The sequence below is a fragment of the Eleginops maclovinus genome, chromosome 9, assembly GCF_036324505.1.
Source record: "Eleginops maclovinus isolate JMC-PN-2008 ecotype Puerto Natales chromosome 9, JC_Emac_rtc_rv5, whole genome shotgun sequence".
Classification (NCBI taxonomy): domain Eukaryota; kingdom Metazoa; phylum Chordata; class Actinopteri; order Perciformes; family Eleginopidae; genus Eleginops; species Eleginops maclovinus.
The window spans coordinates 13,386,527-13,402,698 of record NC_086357.1 but is presented as its reverse complement, the minus strand read 5'-3'; the positions used below and the strand labels follow the sequence as shown (position 1 = coordinate 13,402,698).

The 16,172-nt window shown below is 37.0% G+C and overlaps 1 protein-coding gene and 1 long non-coding RNA gene across 2 annotated transcripts; one reads left to right on the top strand and one right to left on the bottom strand.

Moving 5' to 3' along the window:
• Positions 1–759: 759 nt before the first annotated feature.
• On the bottom strand, positions 760–9,158 carry ak4 (adenylate kinase 4). The gene is made up of 5 exons (XM_063891044.1): positions 8,631–9,158; positions 7,827–7,946; positions 4,218–4,390; positions 3,118–3,236; positions 760–2,836 (listed from the first exon to the last, which is right to left on the bottom strand). Exons 1-5 carry the CDS (start codon positions 8,770–8,772, stop codon positions 2,707–2,709), a joined length of 684 nt encoding a protein of 227 aa, XP_063747114.1. The 5' UTR covers positions 8,773–9,158; the 3' UTR covers positions 760–2,706.
• An 877-nt stretch (positions 9,159–10,035) lies between these two features.
• LOC134869430 (uncharacterized) lies at positions 10,036–12,434 on the top strand. Its single transcript, XR_010166419.1, has 2 exons — positions 10,036–10,359; positions 10,938–12,434. It is a non-coding gene; the product is annotated as an uncharacterized LOC134869430 (long non-coding RNA).
• Positions 12,435–16,172: the final 3,738 nt, after the last annotated feature.

Here is a 16,172-nt window from a genome sequence, read left to right as displayed (position 1 = left end):
ATGCCAAATGTGGTGCATTACAGGTTTTGGACACACTAAAAGCGAAATTTGCATTATGGTCCATGTATGAACATACTTTAGTGCATCACCGCGGTAAACACATAAGATGAGATTTATCCGTGACAATCTGACACGAGTTTAAATAGAGCTCTGGTCAAAAGTGAGCTAAATGGGGTTTATTTACAGATCTGAGTATTGGACACGAGAGGAGATGTACAGTTAGACCGTAGTCGTATGTACACGCACGCGTGTTTATATACCTGCGTTAAATCCACCCTAGATTTTTAGTTTAAATATTGTAAGTTATTGCACCCTACTCCTGCTTCCTGTTTTGCTCACGTGATGGGAAAGATCAGAGCGCAAGAAGGGAGGGGCCAATCCTTTTATTGTAGTAGGAAATAAAAACATTGTAGTTTCAACGAGGAAAGACCATATCAAAATTATAATCTTGGTATGTCTAAAGAAAAATACCTTGCTATTTTATTTTTGAAACACACAGAGCTTCTTGATACCTAAGGTTCAAGTCTGTGGTTAGCCTACATGCCCTCTTGATACTGAGCCATTGTTCACAGTGAGTAATACATCCTGAGAGCGTCTACTAAGACTCTGTTCACACCCTACTTAATTAGTGGATCGTCCTACAGGTTGCCAAAAATGAGGATGCAGTAAATGACAAAAGACAAATTATGTTGCATACAAATAGTTAAAGTACATGATTAAGTAGCAACTGTACACACACATACTGTACATGACAGCAGCTTTGAGGAAATATTTTTATTGTTTTTTAAGAATGTAACATGTTTGGACAACATGGTTTGAAAATATGAAAGGAAAAAAGCCCTTAATCCATATTGCACAACAGCACTGGGGGTGTAGTCGCACAACCATTTTTTACACTTCCCCCTCACTGTACAAACCAAAACACAGACTGGCATAATAAGCCATCCCGCTTTATCAAAGACATATTTTCCCACAGTAACTCAAGCTAAATATTTGTATAGTGTTTTTTTTTGTTTTACGTATCTTTGGTATCCCACATCAAATGTTTTCAATCTACTTACAAAACCGATTATTTTTAGACCCTAAAAAACAAAAGACGCCACCAAAAAACATTTAAAAAAGGCAACATTTGCCTCTAGAAATATGACAAAGATGTGTATCGGCATACTACATTTGGGACTGTGGCTTTATACTGAATTCAGTTGCTAATTTCTGTCTGGAAAATAAACTAACAACTTAGTTGCTGGTCTTTATTGCACAAGTTAGTCACTACTGTGCTTAAGTCAACTTCATATGGTGCATCAGATGCTACTGTTTAGGTAGACACAATTCTACAGTTACATGTTCTTTACCCTGTAACAGTGATGTATACATTCAAACAATCTGAGAAGTAAAACCTTTACATACATGATACTTCCCAAAAAGTGACCTTAAGCTTGACCCAGCAACATCTTTACGTTCTCAAGCCATTGCAAACATAACATTTGTCTAAACAATAAGTCGGACATTTTGAAAAATAAAATCTCAAGGCAACCAAATGTTTAAGGAAATGTAACAGCATTAAGGGGGCTCTATATTCTGTGCATTGGTCTTCATCCCAGCCACAGAGTATGAAGTTGAGCGCTTCTTGAATCTTTGACAAGTCCAGCACCAGCCCAGTAGATTGTCCTGCATGTTATCAGATGCAGGTTGCATAATATTGTGCAGCATTTCAGTACAAAAGTAAAGAAAAGCAGTTTATACAGTGCACGTTTCACGTATATTCTAAAAATACTGTGCGGAACAAGCCAAACAATGAAACATGGTTTTGCAGGATTATTGCATATATTACAGCTTATTTCACACTCTCAAACTTTTTAGCCAAAATTGATTAATTGAATGGGTGTTTAGAATTGATTTTGGCTTTTGATGCAACACTATGTATATGTGATGTGAGTCAGTGAGTCAATTAAAGCTAAGGTGAGATTTAATTTCCTTTTTTTTGTGATGTCTATATAGTTAAATGAATACTAAAACTCACAAGTCAGTTGCCTTTGGAAAATAAGTTGAAGGGATCCTTTCCAAAATGATGACTATAATCAAAGAGGCGACAATGCCATCATGGTTGCCTTAATATTAAACGTTTGTTTAAAGTGTAATCATTCAAATCTGTAATGGAAACAGATTATTTATAAGTAATATTCCATTTGTTTGCAATCATTAAAGTTTTCAAATGTTCATAATCCTTTTTTAGTGTTCACTATAGCATATTTAATGTTGGACTGTGATGTGTTGGTCCATATTTCAATATTCTACCCTACTCCTCTATTGTTGCAGATACAATCTTGATAATGGTGAGCTTTAATGAAGGGAATCCTACTCTTCTAAATCTATGAATTAGTTTTCTTGCTCTCTTAACCTATAGTGTCACCACAGCTACCCATTATTTTTAATTCAAAGTGTATTGTTGCATATTGCCTTGAAGGATTTGAACATTTCACTATGATGCAGAAAATCAACCCAAGCAATAAAGCTAAAAAAAAACCATTAATTTAAGAGAAAATGAATTTGAATCACAAACATATTGAATGACTACAGTTTTGATCAGAGTCCTTATCTGCCTCTAAACCTCAAAATTAAGGAACCTGAAGTCTGAGGCCAGCTTGTTGAAACATCACATCGCTACTTGAGGCAGCCTCTTGATGTTTACCCCTGTGTTCCATTCATTCATGGGGGTGTCTGGGTTTGGAAGGCACCTGACGGCTGTATGTGCATCTTTGCACTGAGGAGGGAATTGATATAAGGCCAAATCCTGTCTGTCTCTGTACCGGAAACAGAGTGAAGGATTCCCTGTGACCTGAGCAAAGAAATAAGACAACAAATAAGAAGGAAGGATGTGTAAAATGCAAATATTGATTTTGAATGAATGGCAGAATATAGTTTATTAGCCTGCACATTTTCAAGACAATCCAAAACTGTGAAATTGTTTGGGAGAAACTACAAAATTCACACAATCCATTTCATTACCTCCATGTTTTGTTTTTGTTTGACATCTGGTTTTGATTTCCAATGTGCAACATAGGACATCTAACAACATGTAAGTCATTCACCACTAAAAAGAGTTTCGTATTCACTGACTTGTATAAGTCCATGACAGGCTTTGCCACATCTTTGTAGTGTCTCAGTCTGCTCAGCAGGGCTTTTGGTTTGTCGTCATCGTGCTGAATAAGGGGCTCACCAGTGACGTCATCCTTACCCTGAGATATGTAACACAAGGTTCAACAATGCAGCAAAGGTAAACTCCAGATCTTTCAAATTCTTACAGCAAAGGAGATTGGACAGTGCAGTATCAACATTCACAACTGCATCAATACAACAATGCTTTGGGTGAATGTATTATAAAGATATCAAGTACATAAGATCATTATTGGCCATGGAATTTTTCCAAGCTGCTCCGTGCGCCTTGATCTTTTAAGCCATTGTTTAATGCAAAAATGTTGCCAACATCAGGTACTATTGCGTATTATTACTGCAGTATCTACGTTTCAAATTCCTCTCTTTTTTTTTTCCTCATCTTGTTTCATTTCTGCATTCTGTTTAAAAATAAACTTGCAGCAAAACCACTTTATCGCATGCCCTTTGTAGTGAGGCAATCATTGCAAAACAAGTTGTATGCAACAAATGGCATTTACTGTCAGGCACCAAAATCTGACATGTAAAAGTTTTAGCTTTCAGACTTCACAAACAATCATTTATGTTAACAACTTATTTAAATATCCCCTTCAGTATAAACACTTAAAGCTAATAGACAGTGTTCCACTGTACAATGGACAAGTGCATGATTGTTAAGAATGTTTTACATGCTGTTGTTAGTATTTTTATTGTTCCTTAGTTATAATGTCTGTGATGAGCTCTGTTAACTTGCTTTATAGGTCATAAAATATTATATCTACAGACTTTAGTAAAGAAAGGTAACAATACTATTGTTGTTGAAAAATATTCAATTGAGTGAACGTGACAAGAAAACTTGTAAAGTTAAATAACAGACAGCAGGAGTATTGATTGGTAGTTAATTGGGAGATTGTACTTCATCTGGTTTAAATCTCTAAACTCGACAAGCTTTCACCCTGCTGAAACTCGACATTCATGACTATCAGCTTCAAACCACACAGAAACAATATGTGTGGGGAAAGTAAAATCAGAGCAGAATATTTGAAGCACTGTGTCACTTTTGAGACCTTGACTCGTGGCGGGTTAAACCCCATGTTGTAGACTCGGCCACTGGCTGCATGCACCCAGCGGTCACTCAGTCTCTCCCTCAGAGTCTCATAGGGGATATTCAGGCTGATGACCAGGTCCAGCTGGCACAAACTGTTCAGGGCTCGTGCCTGGGACAGAGTCCGGGGAAAGCCTAGACAGAGTACAAAGCACCAACAGGGAATGTGAGAGACCAGAAAAAGTTCAGTGTTACAAGCTGATATGTGTTCTTTTGATTATTTTACTTTACTTTCCACTTCATTTAAGATTTACAGGGTATGTTTTTTTTTGAAGTTGTGATTGTCATTGCCAGTCAATAAGTTAAGGAATAAAGGGCCATCTCACAGTTTCATATAGTGTATTTCCTGTTTCAATGATTGCTAATAAAAGAGCTGACAGCAACTAAACGTAGATGAAAGTCGTCTCCAGCTTTCCATTTGTTAGGATCTCAGTTTCTGTATTTATAGTTTACTGTTTTATGTTGTAATGCATCTTGTCTTGTCTTACTTCCTGTCTTTAGTTTCCCTCCTGTCTGATTGTCTAATTGTGCTCACCTGTTGCCCCTGTGTTTCACTTCCCCTTCCCAGCTGTGTCTTGTCTTGTGATTACCCTCCTCTGTATTTAGTCTTGTGTTCCCTTTGTGTGCTTTGTCGTCATTGATACGGTTGTCTTTCCCTTGCTCCTGTTAATCCCCAGTCTGTCCTGCCTTCCTGCTCCCTTGACTTACCAGTTTGTTTGTTCCTTACCTTTTGTTATCCTTACTTGTTTGTGTTTTGTTTTTAACAGCTTTTATTTTTTTATTAAAACTGGCTTTCGTTTTAAATACCTGCCTCCCCTTGTTAAATATGCTGCACTTGGGTCCTTATCGATCCTTGACAAACTGTGACACCATTGACATAGTCTGTAGCCATGACACAGGTTTTTACACAGTAACCAGATTGTGTACATGTGAATGAACTTACTGTAAAGTAACAATGCTCTCATTACATAGTGTATGAACCATAACCAGGCAATAACAAGAAAAGAGTTTACAGCGCAGTGCTAAGGAAAAATGGTGCTTTGAGCTAAATGCAAACAAATGTTGATGTTTAGCAGAATGTTTACCCAATTAAGCTTGTTGGCATGCTGACATCTTTTAATTAGCATCAAACCCAAAGTATAGCTGTGATTGGGAATGTCATTGGTTTTAAAGGGTTTTGGTCATAAAGTTGAAAGTTTGACCGGATAGTAGTGCTAGTGAAAAAGTAAGTACGTCACCAATGTTATTACAATTCATGAATGTTTGAACCAGATAGGACTATTTTCGAAGGAGGCATTTTCAATTGCTAAAGCAGGAAAAAACACAGGGGAAATTAATAACATTAATCAAGGCTGCATTCCATTAAGGTTAGCCAGTTTCAGGTTTCTGGTATTGTGCATGCTCATTCAGTGACATGGCATGCTACTGCACTTCAACATACTTTCATTTATATAGAGCGTTTCTCATCGACCACATGCACTCAGAGCTTCTTCTCCACACGGCAACTTCTAACCATTGACACACACCTTCAGACACTGATGGCAGAGCTGCCATATAAGATGCCATACTGCTCATCAGAAATCTCATTCTCACACTCTCACACAAAATATCAAAATTGTGCCCAAGTACACTTTAACATACGGACTAGAGGAGCCTGGAAATTAATTGCTGAGTGGACGACCCAGGAATAATAAACATACATTTCTGTATACAGTGTGTGCCAATCGATCTCCAGTTATTGGTTCAGCGAAAACTTTGACCATGTGTAATGGTAATCCTTCCAATAGTTGCTGCTGTGATGCATGAACAATTTCAGACTTGATTTGACAAAATAGTATAACCATATTATAGTTGTGATAACATATCTCGACCAACAGAACAACATTTCCATCCCTAAATCCTCAATGCTTGTGAATAAAAACATTAGCAAAAGTGAACAAAAGCAGAACAAGAAATAGAATATTTTAGTCTTACTATATGTCCAGTTTTGTTAGGAAACTTGTAGATTACACTAGGAATTATTAGATTACATTACTATGATCTCTATGAGGAAATTCAGCACCAGAGGTATTGGCTGGAATTCAAGGTCTTGCTCAAGGATCAATCAGCATGCTTACCATGCAACATACCATGCTTACTGTAAATATAGGTCATTTAGTTTTAAGGTCCATTTTCTCTCTCTTTTTTAGTTTTAGTATGCTTTGGTATAAATATGTTTGGGCCTTTCTTTTGTTTATTGGTTCCTTATGCGGTAGAGTGGAAACTGGCAATCGCTCTGTATGTTCCATTGTTTTTGGCTGGTCAATAACTAGCTGTTAAATATCTCTCTAACCACCAGAACATCATGCTGCTCACAAATGATTTACAGGAAGGCACCAATTAAAAACGTACACGCATAAATGTTAGTTAGTTGGGCAGCATGCGGTTTATCTCAGTCTATCTCATATGTGAAATAAATCTAGTCCTTTGCGTGTGTGTGTGTGTGTGTGGGGGGGGGGGGGGGGGTTTGCCCTTCTCTTTTGCCTAAAACAAGTATTGTTTGCTGTTAAAGTTTCAAGGTTCGAACACACAATGTTTGGCATCTCACTTGGAGATAAAAGATAATATTTAACTTGAAAAAGACAATGATCCGCTAAGTATGTCATCATCTCTGTTACTATTGCTAAAACTAAATGTTCTCAGATAACAAGGAGAAAGGTTTCTTATACATTCGTGAGCTAACACACCTCTGAGGACATTTGATGAATACTTATTATTTTCGTAAAACCATTGCAAAAAGTGAATAATTACGTAACACATACACAAGAATTGACAAAAGACAAACCTGTTATTTTATTGACTGACTAATGTTGAATTAAAGATCACTTGGCACTCAATGTGAATAAATTATAAATTGAGAAACTGGGAATACAGTTCAGGAAAGCGTTTGCATCCTCCTGATATTGGCGATAATCTTGTAAGTTTGATCTTTGATTTGAATCTGATAACTGCTGTCAATTGAATAACAGTGTAGAGTATGCAGAGACCTGCTGGTACTGGATTCAGTACCTCGGGGTATTAATCACCCACAGATGCAGGATAATGTAGAGCATATTTTTTCACTTACTCCTCAGAGTAAAGGATGTAACACATTTGGCACCTTTAGGGGGTATGTTTCTAAGCATGCAGAGGGGTAGGAACTTCTTGCCTGAGCTGTTTTATTATATCAAACTGCTTCAGAGCTAGGGTGAAGACAGAACAGGAGCTTTCTGCCATGTTATTTCTTTAAACTATGTTGCTATTCACAAAGCACTTAAAAGTATATTCTTAGATGTACAGTTTAAGTGAGCTCACATGTTTATCAGTCTAGAGATTATGTGGGTGGCACTTGGGGCAGCCAATCAAATTTAAGGAGTGGCTCACAGTTATTACTGGCCAAAATGCTGCATCAAGGAAGAATGTATCCCAAAGATCGAGGCAAAGGATGAATGCTGCTATATTATACATCATGCTGGTGTACTAAAACGCATCACTAGAATATAGTACAAACAATGCACTCTGAGTGTTTAATAACTATAAAAATATGTCATACCGTCCAGCAGCCAGCTTTGGCCAATCAGCTGTTCCAGTCTGGGCAGCATCAGTCTGGTCATCACATGGTCAGGCACCATCATGCTTCTTTCTACGTAGCTCCTCACCAGCACACCTGCCTCTGATACACAACAAACAGGTAAAGATGCTTTCTGCTCTTAAATTTCAAAAACAAGCCAGGACAGGGCCTGTTGAATATACCCAAGCCTTGATACACAACAAACATCTGGTTAAAACTCTCACTGCAAACTCCATTCTGTAACTTTCTGCATCTGTTGATTATTTAAACAAACACACATTTTGAACTCATATTTTTATAAATCCTGAAACTATTAGAAGCAAAAAGACTTTGTCATATGACAGAGCAAGTCACAACTTTAACTCAACGTTTCACTAATGGCATGGGAACAAAGCAGCACACACGTTTTCAAGCAAGCTCTCTGCACTAAATTCTAATTTAGTAATCAGTCGGGAAACTATAATAAGGAATTTTAAAGACACACAATTAATGGTTAAAGTGCATGGTTGGGGAAAGATTGTGATAAAATCTTGATGAGTGTTTATCCGGAGTGAATACTGAGTCATTGTGGATGTGGGGCATTTTCACCAAGTTGTTTAGTCCAAGCCATGTTCTGGCTTGGATTGTAAAGTTAATTTGTCAAATGGGTTGCTAGAAAACAACTGTGGAAAATGCGCACGGTAAGATTAAGATTCACAAATGCAGCATAAAATCACAGACTTTATTTTCCTGTTGACACACCAGTATTTGCGACTGGGCTCCAGTAAACTGGCAGAAGCATCATACCTGTATTTGCCGCTATGCTCTCTCGGAGATAGTGGCCACTGGAGAGATATTGCAGGTCAAAGCTTTGCGCAATCCTCTTGCATATCGTTCCTTTCCCTGATCCTGGAGGACCCATGATAGCAGCTCGGAATAACTTGGCCATGTCTTCCTGTGTAGCCTAACTGTAAAACCTCTGGGATGCAAAAAATGTAGGTTGTCCTCTGCGTGCGCGAAAGTAGGAAGTAAATTTGAAAAAAAAACTCCTGTGAGTTGCGCGCATGAGCGATCAAACAGGTCAAAAGCCTGGGGTGCTTCTAAACTTGTCTTGCCAACATAAATTTCACCGTTTCTCTTGACCCTGCAGTTATTTGCGGTTACAGACTAAATGCGCACATTGGATCTATCCTGCTCGGCTCAAGTTAAAACGCCCTTTTCCTTTTTTCTTGCAGGTCCTTTAAGGATACATTACACCCGCCTCCGTCTTTATGGAGAGAGACTTTTGTCTGCGAATGAATGGGGGAGTCTCCCCAACGCCCTATTTTTCTGCGCACATCATCCAGTAAAAATGCGGATGACTGATTCGCAGGAACTGCCGGGTAAACTGGTAACTGTAGTTTTTAAGGACTTTGTAATTAATTGTAATCTAATGTACAACAACAAGAACAACAACTGTGAAAATCTTATAATCCCTCAAATAGTTTACAATGTATTGTATTGCATCGAATTATGGCTAATAATAGATATACGAGGAAGAAAGCATTTTTCATAATTCTAACTCATAACTAGAAATACGTATGCTTTCGAAAACATAACACTAAAGACACACCAAATAAAATAAATAAAAATAAAAATTGCATAGCCAATTAATTTCACAGCAACATAAACAGTTTATCAAACTATAAGGGATTGCATTGCTGTGCAGAAGGTTAAGACCAAATCTGTCTAGACGTTTGTTTGGGAAGCCTTAATCATAGTTATTTTGATTTGCAATTGCAACTGGGAAATCAGATTATCACAATTGTAATGCATGTTCCAGCTTGAAGAAATATTTTAAAGAGACAAACCAATTGCCACTTATTTATACAGGGTCAGAAAAAGTGCACGACTGTCAATTTCTCAAATCCATAACATTATATATTTCACAATGGAAATAAATATAAAATATGACCTATCCAACCGTTTCAAATATTCAAAGTAAATTTGATGTTTGGATATTAAGATCTTCAATCAATAAATTACAAAAGTTACAAATATCTAAAAAAGTGGGTTATTCTTGGATTTCACCACTTGTTGACAGTATTTCTCTAACATCATAGCTTTATTTGTTCATTATTATGGTTAATAGGGTTGTTATTTGTCAAAGTTTCCAATGCTGGCAGCGGTTGCAGAAAAGCACATGAGTCGCTGTCATTCCGCGCAACATTTGCGGACGGGCGGATACTTGTTGCGAGCCATACCGGAGCTGTCAGATGTTGCGCACAGCCTTCAGTCTACTGTCAGACTACCCAGACTAATCCAGCAGACAAACAACTCGGAAGATTAACCTCTTTTAGCCTCACGTTTAGAGAAACTAGTTTTTGTCTTCACACCGAGAAGCCTGCTTTTTTTTAACACGATCATTTTTTTTGTCACATGGCTTTAGAGAATTCAAAACAACAAAAAATGGCGACACTCACGTTGCACTGTGTGCTCTTGCTGCGTCATAAAAAATATTCATGTAAACACGGGGAGTTAAACGGGAAAATGCCAGGTAAGTGAGTCAAATATATGTTATATATTTAGTATGTACTAAATGTAATTATCAATAAAGGATTGTATTTGAATCTTAGAGCATGCAGTTTGTTTTTGGCCAGAAAGGGGTGTGTATGCAATGCTGGGCGTTAACGTTTGGCTGCACACAATTCAATACGAACATTGCACTTATATTTAGTATTTAGTCGCGTTTTAAAAAGCCTAGGTAGAGCAGGTATGCTTTTTTTTATATATATATGTAATGACATTCATAACGGTTTTGTTTGTATTTCGCCAACTTTTGTTTATTTGTACAAAACAGCAACAAAGCGCTTAATTCAGCCCTCGCTCTTGTCGTCAAACATAAGTTGTTTATAGCCTTTTATCCGAAACACTGACTGTTACCTTTACGGTAAGCAGTTTACAAGTCATTCCTCCGGTATTTACATTGGGGGTTTATGCAATATGGACGCACTGTCTTCACGGGGTCTCTTGTTACAGGCAAACGGAGCATTCCCTCCCTACCAATATTTTTGTACATGTTTAGTTATTGGCACATGTTGCTTTGCGTTTCTGACATGAAAATGTTTTGGACAGGGCCCTGAGCAGCGGGGATAATGGAGTTGTTTACATGAAGTGCGGAGGGCGGACTGGCGAGGAGGAGGAGACGCTACGTCGGCCAGAGACGCCACGGGACTGCACGAGAGGCTGCTTGCGCCGAGGGGGGCGGAGCCCACGAGAGGAATCATAACAAGTCTGACGTCACTCGGCCTTGTGGTTGGTATTAATAATATACTGTAGTTTGTCTCGATCTGGTCTTAGCAGGAAAGAGGCTCGGAAAAAAGTTTTCGTACCCGTAGTTATTTTATGAGATGAAAAATTAACGAGCCCTCTGCGTACCAGTGGAAACAAAGAAATAATGACAATATTTTCACATGGAAATAGTTACGAAATAACTAGACGCTAGCGTGTTAAATACATAAAAGCAAGCTGTACATGTTGTTTTATTCACAGATTCACAGCCAGTAGGTCATAGGGTACACATTGCATGTGCAGGGTTGTCCTTTCATGACTGTCCCACCTTTGCAGTTATAGGTTTCATCATATAATGAACATCAGAATCTGTTTTTGCAGACCAAATTAACTGTTTTGCAAATATTGCATTTACCCCAAAAGACCAAATTCTTGTGTAAAATACAACATCATGTATCAGTCCTGATTTAAGGGCAAAATAGCTTTCTCCATTAACTTGCAAGTCTCACTGATGAACCGATATCTCTGTTCATGAATAAAGGAATCCTGGATAATCAGGATTATATTATCCTGCATAGTGACTGTTTTTAATGTTCCTATTATGAAACTATGGAAAGTAGTTTAGGTTTTTCACTCTACTTTGTAAAAACATGTTGTAGTGGTATTATTGTATCCTCAAAGATGTTATTGAATTTGTATCATATAAAATATACTGTGCTGCTAATCACTGATGGAAAGGATGTAAAAAAAAAACCATTTGTATTCACAGAGAAGGGTTGTAAGGTTGCATTTCCCTACAACTCGATTATTCTGTTCTTATATTATCTATTGTATGTTCAGTATTTATATTGTAAGAATGAAATGATGAAGAAACAACACACGAAGAAGCCACAGACTGCTAGAGTTTTCAGGCTGCCCTGGTTCAGTTATCACAGTGCTGATGCTGTCCCCATCGAAGGTACAGTACTGTGATAACTGAAGGATGGCTGCCAACTTGACACGAGTGCAGTTATTCAAAGCGTGTTCAGCTAACCAGCCAGAGGACCAATGAGAAGATGGACAAGTGTGAGTATGTTAATAAACAAACATATTATTTTTAATCTTTAAGTATCCAGAATACGGGTGATTTATTTTAAAATAATTATTCTCCCTTATTAAATATAGCAGTAGATTGTTGCATGTTGCAGGCTGTTGTTTCTTTAAAAAAAATCCCAGTTTATCGTATTGTGTTTTTTTAAAGTTTTGGAAGCATTACACTCAAAACCTGTAAATAATTGTATTATCTTCTCTTTTTATGTAACTTTTGCTAACTAAAATAAAGTGATGTTTGTTTAAATTAAATGTGTATGTGTTTTATTCATCTCTGCAATTGAATATTAAGTGAATACTTAACAAGCAGAAGGTTATAGCCAAAGAAAAGTCAAATATTGAGTGGATTCAGTCTCATTCTGATCAGTTTTAATTTAATATTAAATACTTTCTTAAATCTCTCTCCATAGCATTGGAAGCAGTTAGTTTAGCATTAAAACTAATATACTGCGTGAGCGTCTGTCTCTGGGAGCACTAGTCTCCAGGCTGAAGCAGATGATAGTCCCAACTGTTGCTCTACATTTTGTCAACAGAGGGAGCTAAAGCTCTATTATTCATGTGCTTTGTGGTCTAAATAACATCTCTGCAACTTTTATATTCTATTTTGTTATCCAACAATTTTTCAACATAAATAAATCCAAATGCTTTGAGTGAATCCAGTCTCATAACAAAAGCATAGCTTTTATTCATTGTTTCATTACTATGTGACTATATTTTCCCCCCTAAGAATAGTTGAACATGATCGAAACCACAATGTATGACTCACATTAATTAACAGCTGCTGTCTCCATTTTGCCATCTCCATTTTAGAGAATCTCATGTTCAATATGTGATGTCAGTATAGCACAGATCAAAACAATTGTTCTGTGAACAAACATATTTTCATGTTTTGAATAATAAGTGCACTGTTTGAGGCATGTCTGATAAACCACAGGTCACTGCACCTGTCCTTACAATGTTTTCTGTAATGGTATATAGCTGCTGTGGAAATCCCCAAAGAGTCATGACAAATATTTTTTTTTTTTGTCCCACTCTAACCTCAATCTGCTTAACTCGCCTTGATGAGCAGGTTTTTTTCTGACTCACCCTGTGGTATCTTGATCATTGGTGGCAATACATAACTCTTGCTAATAAAGCATTGAACATCAAGTGAAGTTAACATTGATTAAAAGAGCTAAAGCTATTTTCTAAGTGAGGTCAGGCATTCAAACTGCGTAGTCAACAAAGCTATTAATCCCTGAACACCAACTTTATGATGAAAATCTATCATATTCCTTCAACGCAAGGGGATAACTGTGTATTGACTGGGATGTGGCATGGAAAGTCCCTACCTTAAAACGAACCACCCAGTGTTTTGTTTAAAATAAACGTTTACATCTTTTTTTCTTTTGTGACAATAAAAATGTTGTTTCCTTTTCTCCACAAGGGTCAAAGTCCATCCTTAACCTGCCAGAACAATACACCAATAGACCTTACAGAAATGCTGTAATGATGTGGTTTGGTGCCTATAACAGTATAAAACAGTACTGTAGGTGTTGAAACTGACCACTGCACGAAACCTAAGATTCGGGTTATTAAACTATTGTAATATTTTTTTCACTCACTACGTCTTCCCTGAAACTTTTCCGATCCTCCCTGGGGTAGCCCGCCTCCCACTTTCGAAACTTCCATTCCGAACATTTGTTTTATGTTTGCATACTGCTTTTAAAAGTCATGTTTTACAGAACAAAATATTTTAATAAGACCTGCAAATTGCTAGACTTTGTCTCTGTGAGCGATCTGTAGTTTGCATTTAGTAGGGAAACTCCAATTTGTGGCATGGCATGCAAAATAATCTCATGGTGCAGGATTTGGTATAACTAAACAAATTTAGGATATTGGCAGTGCTTAATGGTAGGAACGCTCTAACTCAGGTTCCAGTAAACAACCTCATCCAAAAGAGCAGTTATGCAAATGTACAAGAGATGGGGCCAATTTTAAAAAATGGATGACTACATGGTGAAAGGTTTTGGAAACACAATCAAAAAGATGTTTTGGATTGCTCAAACAAAGCCTTGGAAGGAACCACCAATATGTTTGCCACCAACAGAATGGCAAGAATGAGCGATAACCCTCCCTGCAGAATCTGTGCACAACTGCCAAGTCCATGTGCCAAAAGTCCTTGGTGGAAGAAGAATTCCGATCCTAGTAAAAGTAGCAACACATACTTTCAGCATCACTATAAAATCTGTAAAATATCACAAGTACTCATTTGGCATGTTTGTTGTCCTTATTTGAATCAGTTGTTTAATCTTCAGGCATTCACCCTATAAATTATGAACATAGCATGCTGTCTGGTCAGAACCATGTATCTCTAAAAAGTAAGAGCTTCTTAAGAGCTCCAAAACAAAGCCGTTTTCAGATTTTTAAGGATGCATTTTCCGGCTAATCCAAGAGGATATTTTATAAATTAAAATATAAGAAATTTGGGGTTTTCTTAATCTACAATCGTTTGGTTTATCAGACAAGAAATTACATAAAAATCTGAAGTAACATTGATATAACTTGCCAGGAAGTGTATTGTAATTTAAAGAAGGGTCTAAAGCTGAAAAACTGTTATAGAAAAGTTGAGTCAAAAGAACAATATTTGCCTCTAAGATGTGGTGGAGTAGAGGCATAAAGTTGCATGAAATTGCACTCCAAAGAACTTCTTATTTTTACTTTCAATGTCTTTTTATGTTTTGTTCTTTTCCTTATGAAGGATATTACCTTAAACTATGTTTAACGTATTGATAATTAACTTCCATGTTGTTGATTTCTGCAATATAAATCTCCTAATCAGCTTCTCTGAAGCTTTTGATTTTTGTCACAGTCTGTTTCTCAGCAGATTGAGATGCCTATGTTATGAAAATGCACATGCAGACATGAGGTGGAAGAATCATTCACATCCTTTATTCAAGTAGTAGTATTAACACCACCCTTTGAAGATACTTCACAATAAGTAAAATCCCTGCATTTAAAACCATATTCAATATGCAAAGGTCTCATTAGTAAAGCGTACTCAAAGTTTCAAAGTAAAATTACTCATTCTGCAGAGTATTGCATCCTGGCCTGTCATTGTTTGTATATCATACATGTTGCACTTAACATATTTCAGCTTGTGCTCATTTTAAGTCCTTTATACAGTATGCTATGGGATTTCTTAAGCAATCCAATATATTTTATAAGATCATCATATGTTTCTAGCGTCGCTGTTCTGTGAGAAGCAAGACCACTTTTTATGGCAGCAGAAAAACAGCTCTATTTTGAGCTTTGTGACAATGCATATTTTCAGCTTTGTGACAACGCATTCTTTTCTAATGCAGGAGGGTTTTAAAATGGTTTATTTAGCTTAATAAGTAGGAATATTTTCTCAATCTTTTATGAGCAATTAATCCTGCTGGTTATAACACAAATTCCATATCACAAAATCTTGAAGTAGGCTACATGGTTTTCACAGGACAGGACAAAATTTAAAAATGTGAAAAGTAAACTAGTGACTAGAGCTGTCAGACAAATTTAGTGGGGCTAAATCAACACATTTTTAGTAGTATAAACTGGTTGAATCACCTTCGAGTACAGTACTTGAATACATTGATCGAATACATTTTACAAGCTCATAGATGTTTGAAAGTTTATGTATTTTCCAGTTTAAAAAAAAAAGATTTATCAAACATGCTGCATTGCAAATTGAGAGTGAAAGTTCATACTTGTCATATTTGAAAAGAACGCCAGTTTGTTCTTTAAATGTGTTTTATTGTTTTATATGGGATGGGTTGTAAGTAAAGACCATAGGTTCATAGAAGAGATAGATAGACTGTATAGTAGATAAACGGTCTATGACACACACGTTAGGCTGAATCCAGCAAAGGGTTTATGTCGTCAACTTGAGTGACGGGCTGAACAGCCAATCGGCTGCCGAATTCAACAGCAGGCCATTATGTTGTTTTCGGGAAAGGGCGGTTACTTGTC

Bases quoted from the DNA above. Each gene is read 5' to 3' on its own strand.
- ak4 (XM_063891044.1), bottom strand. From the start codon at position 8,772: ATGGCCAAGTTATTCCGAGCTGCTATCATGGGTCCTCCAGGATCAGGG. The intron at 7,947-8,630 runs GTATGATGCTTC...GTTGTGTATCAG, and splicing joins GAGCATAGCGGCAAATACAG to AGGCAGGTGTGCTGGTGAGG. The intron at 2,837-3,117 runs GTCAGTGAATAC...TTCTTTGCTCAG, and splicing joins CCTGTCATGGACTTATACAA to GTCACAGGGAATCCTTCACT.